This window comes from Plecotus auritus (genome assembly GCF_963455305.1).
Source record: "Plecotus auritus genome assembly, chromosome: 9".
Taxonomy (NCBI): Eukaryota; Metazoa; Chordata; class Mammalia; order Chiroptera; family Vespertilionidae; genus Plecotus; species Plecotus auritus.
Window position 1 is genome coordinate 38,142,707 of NC_137783.1, and position 20,863 is coordinate 38,163,569.

The following is a 20,863-nucleotide window of genomic DNA, read 5'->3' on the forward strand; positions in this document are numbered from 1 at the left end:
GGCTAACTAGGGAATTCATTTTGGAATAAAAAGACATGAAAGGAAGGGTATTTCAGCTTGCACAATAGTACAAAGAAGAACAAGAATCATCATGTTTGCTAAAGAACTCACAGCTGTTTAATTTTGTAGTAAAATTACTTTAAGAACTTTGTTAATTCAAAGACAAAACCAAACAACTGTTGTTGAAAAACTGAACTTGCACATGTGAGTGGAAAAGCCAAGTTAAGATGAATCTGCCCCTAAATTCATGTTAAAAACACAGGGCTTTTTTTTGGTTAGTGCTGGTTGGAGGAGCGGCTTTTATCAAACGAGAAGACACATTTACTGGTAATAAGATGAAAAATAGTTTATGATCTCATGTACTTTGCCCCCAGCTTTTTCTTAAGCTGCTCGGTCTGTTTTTATACCAGGTTTGTTTGCTTTTTGGGGATGGGCCTGTTAGGCAGGAAATTGTCAAAAAGAGTACGGCAGAAATTTTACATGGTGCTTTTAGAAATTAAATACCAAATTGGGTAACCAATGATTAAATGTGGAGTTCAGATTTTTATACAATTTAGTTTTTAGAGGATATGGATAAATTCTGTACCTACACTTGCTTCTATAAATTTCAAGTTTCAGTATGTTGCCGATTGTCAGAAACAAATAAACTGTTCCTTTTTTAAAGTGGTTTCTTCCATATTAGGGAATTATTCAGACTTCTTTCTTTGGTTCCTATGATTCCAAACCAGTTGGGACACCAGTCTATTTTGGGTTATGAAGGAACTTTTAAAATGTGGGTATGATTTTTAAGGCCCTAAATCTCATAAAAATCAATTTGCCACATATATAGCAGTTACAGTAGTAAACATAGTTATCATTGTATTCCAGAAAGACAAAGTTCTCATTTCCATATTATAAGCCCCCCCTCCTCCCATCCCTTTCCTTCTCCACATGGGAGGGCTGCTAAATGTAAATTCCAAAACATATAAAACCACATAAGGTTGTGATTTGTGACTCTTTCTGTCAAAGATGGATGTTCTTACCTGTATTTGATTAAACTCTCTGGATTTTTATGGTTTTCCCACGGCATCACATAGACTCACCACAAGAGGGCAACCGAGAGTTGGCTTTCAGCTAACAAAGCTAGAAAATGCTTCTAATATCGGCTAAGTGTTTTAACTTGCTAAGGATTTGTCTCCCCGCCTTCTGATTGCCACACAGGCAGCCTCTGAGCTTTCACTCACAGCAATAATAATCCAAATAAAGTCCTTCTGAGGGAAAATATAGACAGGCTGGTGCAGACAAGAGCTTTTGACCAAATAAGGATCCCTTTTGTGGAGACCCCATGTGTTAGATAACCATCAGCTGACAGTTGGTCATGAGTTAATAATGTTGGATGCTGAAATATGCATACCATGTGCTATAAAAGAGCGTGGAGGACAAAGACAAAAACTGCTATACTTAGATATCAGAAGCATGCCAGAGGTGTGCAGACTGCTTCACTGGATATAGGTTATACCCGTCAAATAATTTCATAAAGAGTATTGTTTTCATTATTATACAGTGGAAGGTATAATGTTCATTATCTGTTTTGTTGATGTTGCTGGGATTTTGGTCTTAATCTCTCTGAATGTTACTGTCTAAAATTCTATGGTAACTCTTGCCTTCTGAGAAAAGAAAATATTTCCTAAGCTTATTTCCACTGCTACCATTGTTGTTCTTTTATTTTTACCCTGGGGACCATAAAAGGGAGTGAGGGGTTCCCTAAAATAATCCAGGTGGGTGTGTAGCCCTTTGATTGACATGTTGTATCTGGAGAGCTGTTAACTGTCTACTTATATTCTTGTGTTGCTGCCTCTGCAGGAATAAAAAAGGGAGGGTGTGGAGGGTATAGGCTTTGGTTTCACCCATGAGACCAGTTATTTGAGAGGATGGGACACTGGGCCAAGTGGGCATTGAGCAGCCATTTTCTCAGAGTGATGTCCCATAGCCTTTTGGTGCTAAGAACTATTGGATAAAGAATACTTGTCCTCCTCTGCCCCCTGGAGTTCAAACCTTTTAGTCCTGTGAACTTTTCCGGGTTTATTAGAGTCTGTCTTCAATGAGAGTAATCTCAGGTTCTTCCTATAAAACTGTGGGACTTGAAGCATCTTGGCAAAGCCAAGAAGGCCATGCCCTTGCCTTCAGGCCTGGCTATCTCTACCTCTCTACATACTTTCCAGTGAAATCTCCAAAAAGGAAAACACTATCAGACCATGAATGTATTCAACAATTTGTGGTTAAGAAGCTTCTACCTTACAAACAGCCAAAGTCACGAAAGATTTATTTTCTCTGATTCAGTTTGCAAATGGCTTACATTATACCCATGTTGGTAGCAGAAGAGCATAATTAGTAAAATAAGTAATTAGCCTCTCTTTTTCTCTCCCCCAAGACTGTGGTTCAGGCTTAACATTTGCTTTGACATCTTAGTTAAGGAAGTTAATGAAATAACATCTTCACCAGGGCCATTTATTAACTTTGAGTCAATGATTACCAGATTTGAATTTTACAAAGGAGACAAAAATTTCAGATACTAACGTCTACACATGACTATCCTCCATAACAGTAAATACAATCCAGAATTATATTGAAATTTCCGAATCATCACTTCTGCTGATTATTCTAGCCACAGATGTTAATCTTGTTATGTCTGCACTTCAACACATATTTCCAAGGACAGATCTATAAGCATAACATTGAATTGTTGACTAAACCAGCATCACCCAAGAGAAAGATAATGCAAGCCACATGTAACGTAAACTTTTCTAGTAACCACGTATTAAAAGAAATAGGTAGAATTCATTTTAATAATATATTTTATTTAGTCCAGTATATCCAAACTATCATTTCAATATGTAACCCTTAGAAACTGTTATTAATGAGTTATTTTGCATTTTTCTGCATTGGCTTGGCAATCCAGTGTGTATTTTACACATATGACACGTCCCAGTTTTGGACTAGACATATCTCAGAGGCTCAGTGGCCCCTTGTGGCTAGTGGTGTTCATCATGGACCCAGCAGCTCTGAACAGTCACAGAAATGACTTATCTTATCCTGACAAAAAAGGGGAAGAAGTTCTAACCTTCCCTGTGTATTCTCTGTTCATCATAAGATTTACGTTAGGATTTCTGATGGTGCCCGTTTCTGTTTCTCCACTCAAGCGGAGTCCCTGAGCACCCTTGTTGTCCTTGTTCAACACAACACCGAGTATTATGGACCCTGTCGCAGCCTCTCCATGCACAACCCTGATCCTTTCTCTTCTCACTGTGGACCCTGACTCCACCCTGCTCCAACACACTCTCTTTCCTACCATCTGTGAGCTCCTTGGTATCACAGTAGAGCTTTTAAAGTAATTTTCTAACATGTGGCTCGTATATACCCCCAGACAAATAAAGCTCACAGATGGCACTGGTAGCTCATGAAGGTAGGAGGGATGAGAGGGATTCACCAGAGCAAAGGGGATTCACCCCAGAGTCTCAGACAAACAAAAATAGTTACCTTTTTACTTTTAAGTAAGAGACTCTCCTGCTTCTTTAAATTATTCTTTCTGAAATGTAGAAAAGTATAAGCAGAGTGAAAAAGCCTTAAAAATTACACATTCCTTTTGGGATTAAAAAAAAGAAATTGGGAGTTTATTACCTGACATTTTACTTTTTCTTAAGTGTGTGTGTTTGAAAAAAGAAAATGTCTCTCATATTAGTCCAAGTCTGCAAGAAGTTAAACATCTCCATGTTAATACGCACATATGCCCCCACACACACCCACACACACCCACACAAAAACACAGACACACAGAATCTCTTTTATTTATTTCCAAATAGGGGATTTTTTTTAAAAGAGATGTAGCAAATCAATTATCCTCAATGTTGAAAATAGAGTATCTCATTTCCAAACCTGGAGAAATGGCTGAACAAGAATGTTCTGTTTATATATGAGTTTAAAAACTGTACTGAAATTTACTGCTCCTTGCCAGGCTGTTCAATACAAAAATGTAGCTTTCATTTTTGTTCTGTCATGTTCAATAGTAACACCACAGAACATATCAATCAAAGACTAGAATGAGCAGGTTTATTGATTGTGACAAAACAGAGAGGGAGAAAGAGGGGGAGAGGGAGAAGGAGACGAAAATTAATTCTCTCTGTTTTAAAGGTCCTATTTTTATAAACTTTATTAATTACAAAAATCAAAATGTCCTTAAAAAGCATTTCTAGGACAGATCCTTAATATCCTTAAAAAAGACAAGTATCTTAAATTAATATTCTATTCTTATTATAGACAGCCATACTAAGAAAGACTAAATCTGTGTTTATTGAATAGTTCTCAAAAAATGGAAACATGAGTTATTTTGAAATCTTAAGAAAAAGTACATAGTGAACATTGAAACAACACACCCATTCTAATTGTAATCACTTTCACACAGTTGTTTTCTCAAAGGCCAGCGTGATCTCTTATACTGAGGAGGAGCCTGGGGCCTGGGCCTGGCAATGGCTTGTGGGTCCCAGCATCTGGGAAGAACAGTAGCAGAAACGAGTTGCCCTGAAGATGTGAAAGTGGACATTTGAGCCCCTAGACATTTTTATTTTATTTTTATACTAGAGGCCCAGTGCACAAAATTGGTGCATGGGCAGGGCTTCTAGACCTGGCCGGTGATCAGGGCCAATTGGGGGCTGCCAGCCGGGGCCTTCCTTCAGTCTGTGCCGCCCCCTGGTGGTCAGTGCACATCATAGTGAGCGGTCAAACTCCCAGTCAGTCGAACTCCTGAGGGGACAAGTTGCCTATTAGTCTTTTATTATATAGGATTTTTAAAATATATTTTTATTGATTTCGAGAGGAAGGGAGAGGGCGAGAAAGATAGAAACATCAATGATGAGAGACAGTCAGTGATCGGCTGCTTTCTGCACATCCCACAACCTGGGCATGTGCCCTGACCTCCTGGTTCACTCAACCACTGAGCCACACCAACCGGACACACCACCACGCGTTTTTAGAGTCCATTTTTTTGTTATTGCGATTGTGACTTCATGATAAGACCTTGAAGCAGGGGGAGGAAATCAGACCCTCTGTGTGCGGTATGAACACCTAGACAGCACTGTCACCTGTACCCTAAGGACCAAGCTAAGTCCTCAGGTATCCACTCTGCCCTGATGGCTCTTTACATAATATTTGGAATTCTAAGGCAAAAGAGTCTTCCCACAGGCTCCTGATGCCATGGCAGATAGACCTCATTACCCCAAAGACAAAAAATTCTTTGCAAAACAGCCTGAACTACCTCCTCCATCCTCTCACAGGTCCAGGAGGGGACCTTTCACTGAGGATGGCTCCCAGGGGGATTTTAGGGCTAGCCACAATAGACCAAAGGGAAGGTGGGAGTTGGACTGATCTGGCATGGATTTCAGTTCCAGAATTCTTTCAGAGTCAGTCTTCAGAAAACCCAGGCTCTCTCCTCTCCGCCTAGATTTAGCTTCCAGATTTCCCCCTTATTCCGCAAGCAGTAGTGAAAAGTGTCTATAATCCCTCTCTTCTTTGCCAGTGCCCTTGTGGGCAAGCCTATTTCTAGGACATTTCTGCATTCCTTTGGAATTCACCACATATTTCAGAATAATATACAATAACATTTGGTCATTTAAATTTCTCTCTCCTCAAGACACAAAGATGAAATAAAGAGAGAAATCCATCCATCACAGCTGGTAAAACCTAACTAAAAAAGAGGTTTGTTTGTGTTTTAATGGCAAGAATGCACGGAGTCACATGCTTTCCAACCAATTAGCAGTGCGGATGAGCTAACAAGTCTCATTCCATTTATAGGGTGGGGGAAGGGGAGAAGTCATATCTGTATTTTTAAGTGCATCTGAGAAATGAAGACCTCCAGGGCAGAAGGAAGGCGGATCAGGAAATAGCTATGCAAATCACATGCCTGTAAAATTACTAAAATTTTGATCAGGAGCATTAACAATGGCTCAGCATTCTCCTGTAGGAAACAGGAGTGAGTAAGACTGAGCATGTTTTGGAAGGGATTACAAGAGTGTTTACTGACATGGTTTGTTGAGCAGTCAATGAAGTCCACTGCTGTTTTGGACTTAGGCTGCCCAGGCAATCCAGGTATGACAAATGTCGTCACACATTCCACTCTCATTAGTGACTTTTGGGGCTCTCGGCGTATTTGACAGATAGCCAAAGTGACTGGACCTCATACACAGCCTGTTTCGTGTGTTTTTTCCAACCTCTTTCTACCAAGACAACTGCTCACACTTCCACAGGAGGTAGAAGGGGACCTGGATTCCGTGAGAGCAGAGTCCACTGGAAATACGTGGTGGTAGTTAGTAGGAACTGTAGTCCAAGCAACGCTGGGGCAGGGCTTGGGCGAAAGTAAACTTGGACACGCAAAGCGGCCGTGACATCCAGAGTGGCCAGATGTGATCACTGTTCATGGCTGTGTGGTCTTGGTGGCATTTGAGAGTAAGGGCATTTGAGTTTGGCTCTAGTTTCGGTTCATAACTTTAGACTCGTCTTTTTAGTGCTTTTATTTGAGAAAAAAAATTACACTTAAAAATGGAGCTGTCAGAACAATTACAGAAAATGATGTCACATAACGTGTTTTATTTTAAATGTGCCTATTGCTTTAAATTCATTATTTAGGTTAGAGTGTTCTCCAAGATGCATTGTGCTTGATAATGGCTCTGTGTGTTCATATCCCAGATAATACAGTTGCTTCTCAAACATTTCTTTTGGGTATAAAGGCTGTTTATAGAAAAACAGAATAAAAGTAAACTTGATGTTCTTCAGTCTTTATGTAATTAATGCTTTGTAACTTCATGGAAAGACTCAACCAATGAACAGCTGATGAGTCCCAGCAGCTACAGCTCTGGGAGGTGTGGCCTACTGAGTATATTGAATAAACTGTGGATTTAAAATAAAAACTTCAGGAACTCATTTATGAATTCTTAAAGTAGAAATGTTGTCTTTAAGTTAAAGCCAAAATGAGGGCTGAGAGCTTCTGTTTTTCTTTTCTTTTTCCCCCCCCAAGTATTTGAAAACCGAAATTCTGTAGGAGATTATCTGTGAAATGCCTTTCTTTTATTACACCCATAAATTTCAGGAGTGGCTTTGATCAAGCTTTCTGCCATTCTTGGTTTCTAATCTTTTATTCATACGTTAATAACTTTAAAAACACTCACCCTATTTTTGTTGTAGTGAAAGAGGAAGTTTCTAAACAGTCAAAAGGGAAACAATGAAAATAGAACACGGTAAATGATAACTAAATTAGGGTAGGGTGTGTGTGTGTGTGTGTGTGTGTGTGTGTGTGTGTTTCCAGAAAGAGCAATGCTCCATGCTGAAACTTGCCAGAGTATTTTAAGATTATTGTCTACGTATAAAGAAAATGTTTCAGAGAATTGATATCCTCAGAGGCAAGGCATTACAGAAATGCAAAGCATTATCAGTAATGCATACTATACATAGAACAATGTTTGTCAGTCCCTAATACTTCAATCCGTGGAGTTTAGTTTTCTGGCTTGTGCTTAAGTGTTTAAAACCACACACACACACACACACACACACACACACACACACACACCAGGCAAATCAAATGAGTTAACACTCTTGCTTAGTGTTTAAAACACACACACACACACGCACACACACACACACACACCAGGCAAATCAAATGAGTTAACACTCTTGCTTAGTGTTTAAAACACACACACACACACACACACACACACACACACACACACACACACACCAGGCAAATCAAATGAGTTAACACTCTTGCTTAGTGTTTAAAACACACACACACACACACACACACACCAGGCAAATCAAATGAGTTAACGTTCTGCCAACTTCCTCTAGACATTGACCCTGGGGGTCAAACTCTTAGGAAAATGATGCCTGGTTTTCCATTCTCCTAATTCCAATCCCCACCAGCAAGCAAGTCCTTTCTCTGAGAGGAAGCTCACAAAGAATTTCTAGAGAGAATATGTAGCTGTGTTGGCAACAAAATCCTCTCTGCAAAATGAGGAGAGAGAGTTGTTAACTGATGAGTCAATCCAGCTTTTATAGTAGTTTATCTTCGTGGTATTTCCAAGAGCATAAATGTTATTAAAAAAAATAGACGGTCATGACAGGAAGAACACAGTTTAAAAAAAACCAGAAACACTGAAGCCAAAAACAATTTACTTTGCCAGTAACTGGTTACATTTCCTTTTGTTTTATTATTATTATTGCAAGAGTTGGGACTGAGATGAAAGTTTCCCACACCTGCACTGACACAGAATTTGTCAGAACCCATTGTAAAGCAAATACAGAAGTGAATGCCCGGGGCTCAGTTCTAGACTCTAAGAAAAAAAAAAACACACCCCAAAACTTGTTTTGCCATATTGTCTTTAAAAAGAGACTATAAGTCTTTAATATGTGAAGGAGTTAAAAAAGGGAAATAACAAAACATAACACAAGGGTTAGATGTCAAAGTAGCTTGGAGCCCCGTGGTGGCTGATTCTCCTGGGATTAACACCTATAGAAATAGCAGTGACTTCCCAAAGGTGAATACTTGTTAATTTCATGGCACTGAGGAAGAGGAACAGATGGGCAGTCATAGAGGAAAGGTTGTTTTTTTTAAAAACCACAGAGATCTTTCAGGGGATTGGGCAGAAGAGTCAGCAGTCCACTGCAAGGGTAATGTGCATGGCTCTCCCGGTTTTATTAGAACTCTGTGACTTTGGTGGAAGTCTTGTCACCTACCACTGCATCTGGACCCACCGGTGGGGTCCCTGCTTGTTGTCAAGTCTATAGGGTGCTGTTTGTTGCTAGAGACGGGCTGATCTGTGGCATTAGGGAGTGTTTTCACTCCCTGGTGACTACCAACCCAAGTTATTAATATAAATACCTCATTGTGAGACAGAGTGAGTGTGTGTGTCCGTCTATTAGAGAGAATAACTTAAAGCAGAGACTCTGGATAAAGTCCAGGTGCCTGGGCTGGAATCCTCCCGTTACCAGTAACCAACTGGATAACCTAAAACCAGTAATTTCAACGCTAGCTCAGTTTCCTGGTCTGTAAAATGGGATTCATAATTGCACTTTCTGTGGGTTTGCTGTGAGTTGTAAATGAGTTGCTGTATGCAAAAGTCTGGCTGGTACAGAGAAAGTGCACGGTCAGTAAGGATCAGCTCTTATTATTATTAATGTATGATATTAAAAACATTCATGCAAAGAGCATTGCCTGAACTGTGTGAGTGAGCCAGGCCAGCGATGGCTAGTGGATTAGATACACATGGAAAAGTAACTGTGCATTCATTGTTCCAGCCAGTTATGCTATTGGTCAGTGTACTGCTGGCTTCCAGAATGGCTTTGCAGGTCTCATCTAAAATACTGGAGCTGGTGTTATTCTGGAGTCTAGGATTTAGGTTCTCTCAGTAGGTACGTAGCCCTTAGCTGTTGATGGGGCTTAAGTTGGTCCAGGGCAGCTGGGACCAGGGGGAGCTGTTTTCTCCACCTGACCCCTGACCACTATTAAACCATAAAGCACTTCTTTTCATTCATCTATCTAGCAAATGTTTTTTCTTGATCTTGGAGGAAAATAAATGTAGCTCAGGAACTTAAAATTTTGGTCTCCCCAAAAGCCAGCCTCGCAGTCTCAAAGCATCACTTGGGTTCTGTGGATCCAAAAGGTCTCAAACTGCACTATTGGGAGCTTGGATTTTAAACATCTGCTCCTTGGGGCAAATGTGGGACAAGATTCTGGCCCCAGCAGGCTGCCAGGCATTTTGGCTTAACAGTAATCGGGAACTAAAGGCTGCAGGATTTCTGTCTCAATTCCCACAGCAAACTGAAATTGCTGGTTTATGTCCCCAGAGCTCAGGGGTCAGTACTAAAGGTGAGCACAGTTTTACAGGTGCCCAGGGTGACGGGTATAAACATGGTCAGGTGAGCAGGTCCAGCTCATGGAGACACAAAGGAGATATATGGGCATCTCTATTTCCATTAATCCCTCATTCATTCAACAAATACATATTATGCAATGCTGCCTCCTGGATGTGTGCTGGGGCAGATGAGAGATGAGCCTGACCTGGTCCTGTTCTTAAGGACTCTCAATGTAGTATAATAAGAAGCCATAAAACACAGCTAAAGTACAAAGAATAACGTGGAAAGTGATACCCAGCATAAGAGAAGGTCAGAAAAGTACTCCAGAGGGCAGACTCAAAGAGGAATTTGAGTTTGAGACTTGAGTGATTGGTGGGATTTAGCCAACATACCTGAAATATCAGTGTACTTGCCTTCCGAGGAACAAGAGGCTTTTTTCTCCTGACCAAATCCCATGTAGAGTTGAAGTTTGTGTGACCAGAATATTAGGTGCCGGTGAGTCCTAAATTTGTAATTCTCAGAATCTGCTGGGGAAGGACATGTGCTTCTCCTGTTCTGAAAACAGCTCAAAGAATGGAGAAAACAGACCCGATTTGGGGATGACTTATTGTCAGTTCCCGGAACCTTTGTCTTTATTTAAAACAGCCTGTTCAATGCAAGTTCTATCTCAAAAGGCCTTTGGGATTTGAAAGCTTTTCTGGAAATGAATGCCTTTTAGGTTCAAATGCTTCTTTGCCAAAATGTTAGGAAGGAAAGATCACAGTAACAAGTGTTAGAACAGAGGCGACTTTGTTTTGTTTTCTTTCAATGAAATGCCTCAGATCTACCCCAAGTTTGTCAGCTTTCTGCTCTGCTATTATTTTGATACGGGGACATGAAAGTACAGTCCTTCCCCAGCGATCATTAAAGCTTAGCCCTCGGGGCAGTTGTGGCAACACTTCTGTGCTACAAGTCTTCAAACCAAGAGTCCACACCCTGGCTCCAGGCTGAGGACCCTGTCACTCCTGGAAGGTGGCCTCATGCTCCCACAGGGGAGCGGGAGGTCAGGAGCCACAAAACAGGCCAGATGAAGTCACCACCCGTGCTGGGAGGTGGAGAGAGCTTCGCCCTCTCTGCCAGTCTGGCAACTCCAGCAGAGTCCTCAGAGCTCATCCCACACAGTGCTAGTCACTGCTGTGTGTTTACATGAGTAATGAAGCGGCCGGGGGAGGGGAGTAGTGAGCCTAGCGCGGAGCCTCGCAGCTCTCATTCGGAGGGAAGCTGACATCCACACCAAGTCCAGTCCAGACTTCCAGGGACGTGGCCCGGGAGCAGTCAGGCATCTGCTGTAGCTTTCGGGAGCCCAGACATCCTCAGGCAGATGTTTGTCGACTGGAATGGGTAATCGCTACTTTCTCTTTGCTTGATTTGTGTTTGTGAGCTTGTTTACCTTCTGTAATTCCAGGCTGGCTTGGGGGGTGGGGGAGACGGTTTGTACTTTCAGACAAACGTTTTGGGGAAATGAGAGGAGGAAGAGGGGATTTGGGAGGAGGGGGGTCTGAGCCGGAGCTCCAAAGCCACTTTTTAAAACTTTTGCCTGACTGTAAAGGCAGCTCTATTGACTGGGTTGTAGGAATAGCCAACTGTTATCCACAGCATAAAATCAAATTATTGGGATTAACTGTGTTTGTAAAATGAGTACAATATAAAATGTCCTGAAACCCCTGGTTAACTGCATGGCAATTAAGAGGGTTCGAGTTGTCTGGACTTGGCATTGTCACAATCATAAAGCGTGTGGGTACCTACCTGGGAAGGTCTGAAAGGAATTGCTTGGGGTGTAATTCATTCGTTTGGAATTCTTCAAGGGCTAGCTGGCTAGTTGGTTTGTTTTACTTTTGTTTGACTTGGGTGACTGATGAAGTTAAATGTGAAAGCCGATGCCGGACAGCCCTGGTCCTCGGTTAAACAGCAGCCTTTATTCCGCTGCTTTCTGTGTGGATCTTAAAGAGATTCAAGCTCAACATCAAGGTTGAAATATAACTGATTTGCATCTTGTCTGTGGCTTTTAGAAAGTATAAATAATCTCCACGGAATCTGGCTAACCCCAGTGTGATCTTTGGAAGTTATTTTAAATAACCCTCAAGATGGTCATTAAAAAATATATTGAAAAGGAAAAAAGAGCATGCTGAGTTAAATGTATCTGCCAGATTTGTTCAGATTTGAAACATGCTGGTCACAATATTATTAGTAAATGCACATAATAATATGTGTGTGTTTTTGCAGATTGTTATTGTGAATACCTCTCTCTGTAGCTCTCTCTTTCTCTCTACTTATTTGTATAATTTGAGAAAATGCTCATGTCTCCATTTGAAGAGAGATGTTTTTAAACATAATATTACTGTGATACTGTAATGGGCTGGCATATCACTTAGGTTTCTGAAAAGAGTCAAAACAAAACAAAGAATAATCTTGGAGCCTGGCTCAGGGCTGTCTTCAGCCCAACCTGTTTCTTTTCTAACAATGGGGAAAGTTATTTTCCTTTCATCATCTTTTAGAGCTAAGGGCTTCATTTTATTTATATTAATTAAACATGTGAAAGTGTAGTAGATTAGCTTTGGGAAAGAAGGTCAGATGTGTATGGTCTTCTAAGATGCAGCCCTTCAGGGAGAGAAGCATTAAATGAGGGCTGACTACCACAGATGCATACATTTGTCTGCACACGTGATGGGGACCACTGGAGTAAGATGCTGGGTTTTGAATAAGGAAATCCATGCCAATGAAAATGTATATCAATTGCTCTCCATTTGTTTTCAGCGCCGAATCTTAAAGGCAGACCACGCAAAAAGAAATCATGCCCACAGAGAAGAGATTCATTCAGTGCTATTAAAGATTCCAACAACAACTCGGATGGCAAAGCCATTGCCAAGGTACAGTTGTTTGCGCCGTGGTGTTCATTTTGCTGCATGGTTTTATTTCCCTTGTTCTCTTCATCTCTCTACTCTGTGAGTCTTAGTGGCAGTTTGCAATTCCAGATCTAACTTTGGTATTCACAGCTCTCTGCTATGTCTAGTCTCACCACCTCTCCTGCCTTGGGAGGTGGAGGGTGGGGGAGGGAGGTAAGCATTTTGATTAGTCAACAGAAAGACTTCCCACCTCCCAGTTTGGCCTGTTGAGTGAAGGACAGATGATTAAGCGCCCACGTCATTGAGGCTGAGATTTCATAGTAGGTGACACAATGACATAGTTTACTCTGCTTGTATCAAAAATAGACCAGCTGAACCATCCTTTTTCTGAATGTGTTCAGCTAAATCTGCTTCAGAGATTAATGGAGGATGAAATTAGAAATGGCTAGAATTAATCATTTTAGTTCCATATTTTTTTTCAAAATCACCTCTAACTTCCCTTAGAGTAAAATTAAAGACACATAGCAAAATGTTTACATGTATACATATACTCATCCATACATTTTTATGTTTTTTAAGATATCTCTTTTTTAATCAAATTTATTAGGATGACATTGGTCAACATGATCATATAGGTTTCAGGTGTGGGTTTCTATGTCACAAGATCAGTATATCTTAATTCAGAATAAAGGTTCAAATTCAAGGCTACTTTTTGAGGACCCAGGCCCATTTTGCCTCAGCATTCTTTGGAATTTTGAAAGTGTGTGCCTGAAGTATTTAGCACCAGGAAGTGTGAAGTGCCACTTCATATTTTTAGACTTATCTTTTTTACTTTAGTGAGTTTGGATCAGATTTCCATGGTTCCGTTTATGGGGTGTTTGCGTTTAGGTGTTGTTTCTGTGCCAAAGGCAGCAATAGTCCCTTTAGGATCTCAATTGAAGACTGGATATCAACTGATACCACATTTCCAGACTCAAGGACTAAGCTTATGAAAGTGGGAACATTTTGATTATTGGTGACTTTGGAAGATTCTGATGTAGAAAAACATGAATTCAGTTCTATGTTGAAAATCTCCTGTTTTTCTACCACGTACTCCACGCCTCCTCCCTGTGTAACGAAACAAATCCTCAGCATTCACATTCTTAAATCTTATCTTCATGGGACATTTCTGAGGCTGCTTTGTTATCATTTCTTCATGCTTCCAGGATTGCAAAGGGTTACAAAGAGATCAACCAGGAGAAATGTTTATTTTCTGTCTAAAACAACAACAACAAACTTCTTTCCCTAAAGTTATTTTTTGTTCTGTTCATTTAACCATCTGCAAGTGAGTCCACCTGAATACCAAGTATGACATTTTCTAATAATTTTGACATCTCGCCCCTGGAGCTGCCTATCTAGGGCTTTGGTTTCCATGGTCTTCGACGATGTCAGCAGGAACAGTTTATTCCCTGTGATGTGGTTTGCATTATAATAAAGAATGGAGTGAGAAGGCTTTAGGATTGTAACATTCAGCAGAGCTTGTACTGCTGATGTCTTGTGTTGGCTCCCTGCCCCATACTTCTAAGATGACATCATGTGTTTATGCCGGCATTTCCAATACCTGAGAACAGCAGGATGAAGATCCCTCCTCTCATGTCCCTTGTAGTCACTACCAGCGGATGCCTCTGGGAGTTTTATAAAATTCATACAACTGACCTGAAAGCACAACCCTACAACATCTCTCTCCCTGGAAGGCAGCTCAGGACTCACACTAAGACCCACAAAACTAACGAGAACAGGAGCCTGCTCTGTATTTGATGTTCACTGACTTAGCCTTCGTAGGAGTGATGGTCTTCAAGCCATTTCTACCCCACCTCCCACCTGTGCAGCCTTTCAGAATTTTTACCTGGAGGAGCATTATCCTTCCATCGTTGGTTTCGATCATGAATGTAAGGATATCCCACTGCAGCCAGCTCCTGGGGACTGGTTTAAATGCCCAGTTCTTCTTGGAGTCTTGGATTATAGTCCTGCTATTCCAGTGGGTTGGGCAAGACCATTTCATATACTAGTAGAAGAGAGACTGGTAGGTGTGAAATATGGTGGGCTTATCTGATGGCACCAACAAGACCGACATAAAATCCCTACAGAATGAACAAGCCACATCTGGGCCAGGACTACCATTAAAAAGGCATCTGTGTCATCAAGTGGTCTTTTCTCATGAAAGGCTACCTTAGAGATTACAAACCTGTGACCATCTGATCCTTTGCTGAGCTGGGAGTATCATTTCAAGTGATGGTTAGTTTGGCTTTATGACCAAGGGCTGTGTGACTTTTTCCTCTCTAAAGTTTCCCAAATAGACCATTTCTAACTACAGCTTTCTGCAGCTCCACCTGGCAGTGCGCTCAGCGTGAGAATCCACTGGGTTTCTTGGGTGCATGGCTGGAAAAACAAGTCATCTACCTGTCTCCATCAAAGGTTGCACTCTCTCAATTTGAACATGAAAACAAGCTTTACAAGACTCTGAGAAGATCATGGCTTCCCAAAGACAGCAAAAGGCATGTGGGAAAAGGGTCCAGTTCTCTGGAGATGTCATGAAGGTGTCCAGCTCAAGTTCTGCTGTTTCCCTTGGGATCATCTTACAGCAGCAGATCTGGGGCCCAAGCCAGAGAAGTCTCAGCCCAGGGCTCTAATGAAAGGCCTCCACTGATAGAAGGCAAATGACTTCACATCCTATAAGCACTTTCCAAAGGCCAGAAGTGTATAACAGGTGGTTTATAGCCTAAAAGGGACACAAAAAGGAAGCAATGTCTTCTTTCATTTACATCACAAACATACTTTCAACATTTTACAAATAGGATGCTTTCATTATTTTCCATATTTTTTCATCCCATTTGGTTCTCAGAACTACCTCCACAGTTTATCCTCCTGGTTTCCTGAGGAAGAAAATGAGGGTCTCCTAGCACGTTAGTGACTGAATTGAAATTACTCCAGCTTCTTTCCTGCTGGTTCAGCACATCTCGCTGTCCCAGTTAAAAGCTGGATTAGTTATGTGGTTAATATCAAATAGGTGATGGCTCATTGAAAATAGTAAATGTGGATTCTACTTCCTCAAGCACTTTGGAAACCCCAAAGCTCTTAGTGAACTCAACAAGTAAGTCTTAGACGTACAGGTTGGGAGAAACAGATCTAGTAATTAACAGTTACCATCAAAAGGGTGGGCTTTCTCAAGGTCAACATGAAGACTAACTCTCTTTTAACATTTCAGTAGATTAAAATGCTGAGAATGTTTTGGGTAAATGTGGAAAGGAACTTGGCCTGTTTCTATCCAGAAATAGAATAATGCCCTAAAGAGCTCATTTATATTAACTGGAGAAATGTATGGAGCTAGTCTGAGAAAGTAAGCCACTGTTCACTTCTTAGGAAGCACCTGGTTCCCAAGGAGACACCAACTGGGAAGACACCATCTGAGGTGGGGGGTGGAGTTCAGGAGGTGGCAATCTGCGTCACCTGGAGCCTTTTTCTGTGAAGCAGGGTGGCATTGGGCCTGATTTGTGCACCTCTCCATGCTTTCCTTCTGTTTCTGGGTGTCTCTGCACAGTGAGGCAGAAGGTTAGGCAGCTATCTAGACGCTGAGGGATAAACCCCTTTCTCCCTTAACAATGGCATTTCTGACCTAATAATATAGAAAAGTGGCCCATATCACTACAGGTTGAAGGCTCAGACTGTTACATATGCAAACCTTATATCTACTCTTATTTGTACAAGACTGGAGTTTAGAGTGAGGGAGACCTCTAACCCTAGAAGCCTGCCCAAATGACAATACATGAGCTTGCTGAGCTCCAGTTTCCTCATCTGTAAGATGGGGCTAAATACTGGCCTTTTATGAGTCTTGTGTACTTTAGGTAGATTGGATGAAGCCCAAGCACTGTCTCTGGCTCATTGTAGGTGCTCAGTTGATAAATCACCTTTCTAAGTGTAGGTTTTGTAAAACCTAGTCATTAAGATGTGCTTTTTCATTGGCAGTATGTTTTTATTGCCAATTTAATATTTTTATAAGAGTGTCAGTGAATTGGTATAGTGTTAAAAATCACAAGCCCTAGAGTTGAGACTACTTGGGTTCCAATCCCAAATTTGCCACTTACTAACCTGGATGTGATCTTGTGATTGTGTATGTGTCATTCATCCTCTCTGTACCTCAGTTTCCTCTAATATGAGAATAATAATTCACCTCCTTAGAGTTGTGGGCATGAAATGAGAGAATACCGCCCTAGCCGGTTTGGCTCAGTTGATAGAGCATCAGCCTGCGGACTGAAGGGTCCTGGGTTCGATTCTGGTCAAGGGCACATGCCCCGGGTTGCAGGTTTGATCCCCTGCTGGGGGCGTGCAGGAGGCAGCTGATCAATGATTCTCTCTGATCATTGATGTTTCTATCTCTCTCTCTCTCTCTCCATCCCTCTCTGAAATCATAAAAAAAAATATTTTTTTAAAAATTGAGATAATACCTAAAAAGTGCTTAGAAGAGCCTGGCTCCTAGTAGCCACCCAAAAAAGGTTGGGACCAATACAGATTAAAATGGGAGTAATTTTATGATTTCAGAAAGCCCTGAAATAGTAGATTTCATCAAAACTTTAGACTCGACAATCTAAAATTTGGCAGTGAAAAAATGATGATCACATAAAGTTTCACTGGATGTTTCCCTCAATATAAAATGTTACAATGTACTGAAGTTTGAAAATACTGTTAAGTAAAAATTCTCCATGGAAAAATTTTTAATACCATTTCCACAGGCCCTTAAAAATTAAAATCTTATCTAGAAGCTCAGTTGAATGAGTTGTGCAGGAAGTTTTATTTTTAGCAGGACCAGTCTGAAGATATTAAACTATCGTGTTCACTTGAGAGACTAAGCCATAAAGAAAACCTTTTAAAAGGATACATTTCCCTTTAATAAATAAGCATAGCCTTTTATGTTCTTAGTGCTTGGAAAGGAGAATCTGAAGGGAAAAAGAGAAAGAGGTCAAAAATCTGAAATGGAAAACATTGTTGAGTAAGTGGGACATTTTTATTCATATCATTCCCCCAGCCCTTGCCCTCTTCTCTTCGATGTTAGATATGGAGATGTAAAGAATATTGGAATGTACACATTCCCCAAGGGCGCACTTGAACTTAAAGTTTGACCCTTTGTACTTCCCCCTTTTACAATTAAAATAGCTCAGCAACTTAGCGTTATATTTAACAGCCATCAAAGGCCTCTTGTAGAGCATGGCAGAGAGGAGGGAACATTAGGTTAGCCTCTCAGTAGGCCAAGTTCCATATTCGCCTAGAGTATGGAAGGAAGAATTTCTGGAGCATTCACTGCCATTTATTTGTTAATTATGAAGCTTTTCACTTACCCTTTGTGAGTTTTTAGCTGACCTCTACTCTTTTCTTTGTGGCAAGTTCACATTTCCTATTTCCTATAGTCTCAGAGCTGACTGAAAAGCAAGAAGCCCTCGTTAAAAAGTGGGCTCTTTCCTCCTGAGGGTAGACCTGGCTTCACCCTCAGGTGAGATAGCAAAGAACTGGCTGATGTTCCTGATGCCAGTGTCTGCTGGCATCTGTGTCTTTCCAGGTTGCTGGAAAGAGTAGCAACAAGATAAGTTTCCTATGAAGAGATGGACTTGTCTTTCATTGTGATACAAAGTGTGAAGTGTAGGACTCTTAGTGAAGAAGTTAGGGATTGTTCAATGACATTAACAGATGGTGCTCCTTAGGAAAAGTATATAAAGAGGCAGGAGAATGGCCCTACCAGATGCCAACACTGTTTCTGGTTTCACATCAACATACTTGTAAGGAGTCTAAAAGAGGCTGGAAAAAACTGGCCACCTGTTTCTATAAATAAAGTTTTATTGGGACACAGCCACACCCATTTGTTTACATATTGCCTATGACTGCTTTCACACTAGAGTTGAGCAGTCACAACAGAGGCTGTGATGGCCCAAAGTCTACAATATTTACTACTTGGCTTGGTGAGAAACTCACCATCCTCTGGTCTAAGACAATTCTTATTCAGTGATGCCTCTAAAAAGCTATTTGAGGGCAAGGGCAATTTATTGGTTCCTCCTTCCCACTCAGTGAAATGTGTCACTCGCTATGGCTTTGTAAACGGTCCAGGGCTGCGCTTGATTTGATGTGGAATTTTTCCCCTTTTTTCAGGTGAAATGTGAGGCCAGGTCTGCCTTGACCAAGCCGAAGAATAACCATAATAACTGTAAAAAAGTCTCAAATGAAGAAAAACCAAAGGTTGCCATTGGTGAAGAGTGCAGGGCAGACGAGCAGGCCTTCCTGGTGGCACTTTATAAATACATGAAAGAAAGGAAGACGCCAATAGAACGAATACCCTATTTAGGTTTTAAACAGAGTAAGTATACTTGTTTTCATTTTTGAAATATGAAAACTGCTCAGATTCTTTGACTTGGAAAAAAATATTTTTGACTCAGGATTATGTTGAAATCCTAATCTGGGGATGATGATGTTCTCTGTTTATACTAAATCTACAAATCATCCAAGCCAGGAATTTTTTTCCCTTCCTTTTTCCGCTACATTGTTCCCTTCTGGGGCAGTTGCAGTGAGATATTTATAGGCTTGAATCCACTGATTATGACTGGAAATAGACATGTTGAAAGTTTCTCATTTTCTGTTTTGTCAATATTGAGTGTTTGCAACGCCTTTCTTCTGAGATAATAATATGACGTAGCTTTATCAGACACAGATGTTGCCTGTGAAAAGACGGCTTTTAAAAGGAGGACATTTAAAGGTGGTCAAAACAACAACAAAGAGAAAGGGTATTTCCTAAGCCCCAGATTTGTTAAGAGATAACAAAAACCTGATGACTTCAGAGGAAACAAGAAATAAACAAATTTGAACCGAGGACCCAATTTTAAATTACTTTGACATGTCCGTTTAACCTTCCTCAGTATATTTTTATGCAGATCAGGGAACTCACAGCTGAGCAGAATTCCATATAAAAAAGTAGAAGAAACCCAGACCCCGCCTTGATTTCACAAATGAATATATATTTGGCCTCTGTCTGGATTTTGTGGCGCACGAAGCGTGAGCCTCTGGCTTGGTACAGAATTTTCTCCCAACGTATCTTCCTAGATTAAAACCATGTGTCATTTTGATGAAGAATGTCAAACCTGCATGTTTTACATAACAATTTACATACCTAATAGCAACTGGCACTGATTGCAAGAGAACCCTCGCAGCCATTATAAACTTATATAACTACGAATGATTACAATGTTTGTCTGAAAACTGGTTGCTGGAAATAGAAGTAAAATTAATGTACTATGAACAGCTTTGTTGCATTATGCATTGGTTCAGATTAAATCAAGGCCGAGGCAGGGCTCTTGATAGCTTTGAAACAGTGCAAGGTTCAGTGAGGCTTCTCAAACGTGTTGTGTCAAAGAGCCTTTTAAAATTGATTTTATTTTATTTTTTATTTCTCTTACCAAGGAATTACTTGAAGTCAATTTTCCCCTCTTGTAAAAGAATCAAATCCATAGCAGTCCCAGTATCTGGTACAAGTGAACAGAGTTGCTAGCGATTTGACATAGTTGTTTAACAACATAAACATATGCAAACCCTGGAAAGAGAAATCTGTTTAAAAGAAGTATTTTTGCAATACCATACAGGCGAGTTAGGGGACTAAGAGGACTCATTTCCTCCGTGATGGAGTATCTTCCTTCCCTTTGATCTGTTGTATCACTTATGCCTCAAGGGTGAAATATTTTTCCTGCTCGCTGCAAGGCACCACATGTTAGTGAAATACAGTATGAGCTTTGTATATAGTGCTGCCATCAGGAATTCTATTAAAAAGATAATCATATGTTAACTTAGCTGTTTTTTATTGATTATGAAGAGTTCTTATCTGAAGGAAGCATATATTATTACCCTTTAGTCAATGGCTTCTTTCTAAGAGTTGAATGAGTCCAGCCCCAATTTGGAAAAATCCCACAGTTCCCCCAAGGACACTGTAACTTAGCTCCTGTCTGTCTGCTGATGGCAACAGGACGCAAACTGTGTTGTCCTTTATCCTAAAAGTAGAACCATTTCCGAATTTGTGACTGTTCTTTAGAAATATTTTA

General features: G+C 40.7%; 1 protein-coding gene across 3 annotated transcripts in view; it reads left to right on the top strand.

Moving 5' to 3' along the window:
• Positions 1 to 20,863, top strand: part of ARID5B (AT-rich interaction domain 5B) — a 176,901-nt gene that overhangs the window by 123,037 nt on the left and 33,001 nt on the right. For 2 of the 3 annotated variants that reach the window (XM_080641939.1, XM_080641940.1), the window contains exons 5-6: positions 12,670 to 12,782; positions 18,930 to 19,134. In XM_080641939.1, coding sequence (XP_080498065.1) covers positions 12,670 to 12,782; positions 18,930 to 19,134 — 318 coding nt within the window. Of the gene's footprint in view, positions 1 to 10,682; positions 11,257 to 12,669; positions 12,783 to 18,929; positions 19,135 to 20,863 lie in introns of those variants that run through there. The other variant, XM_080641941.1, reaches the window with a different exon arrangement.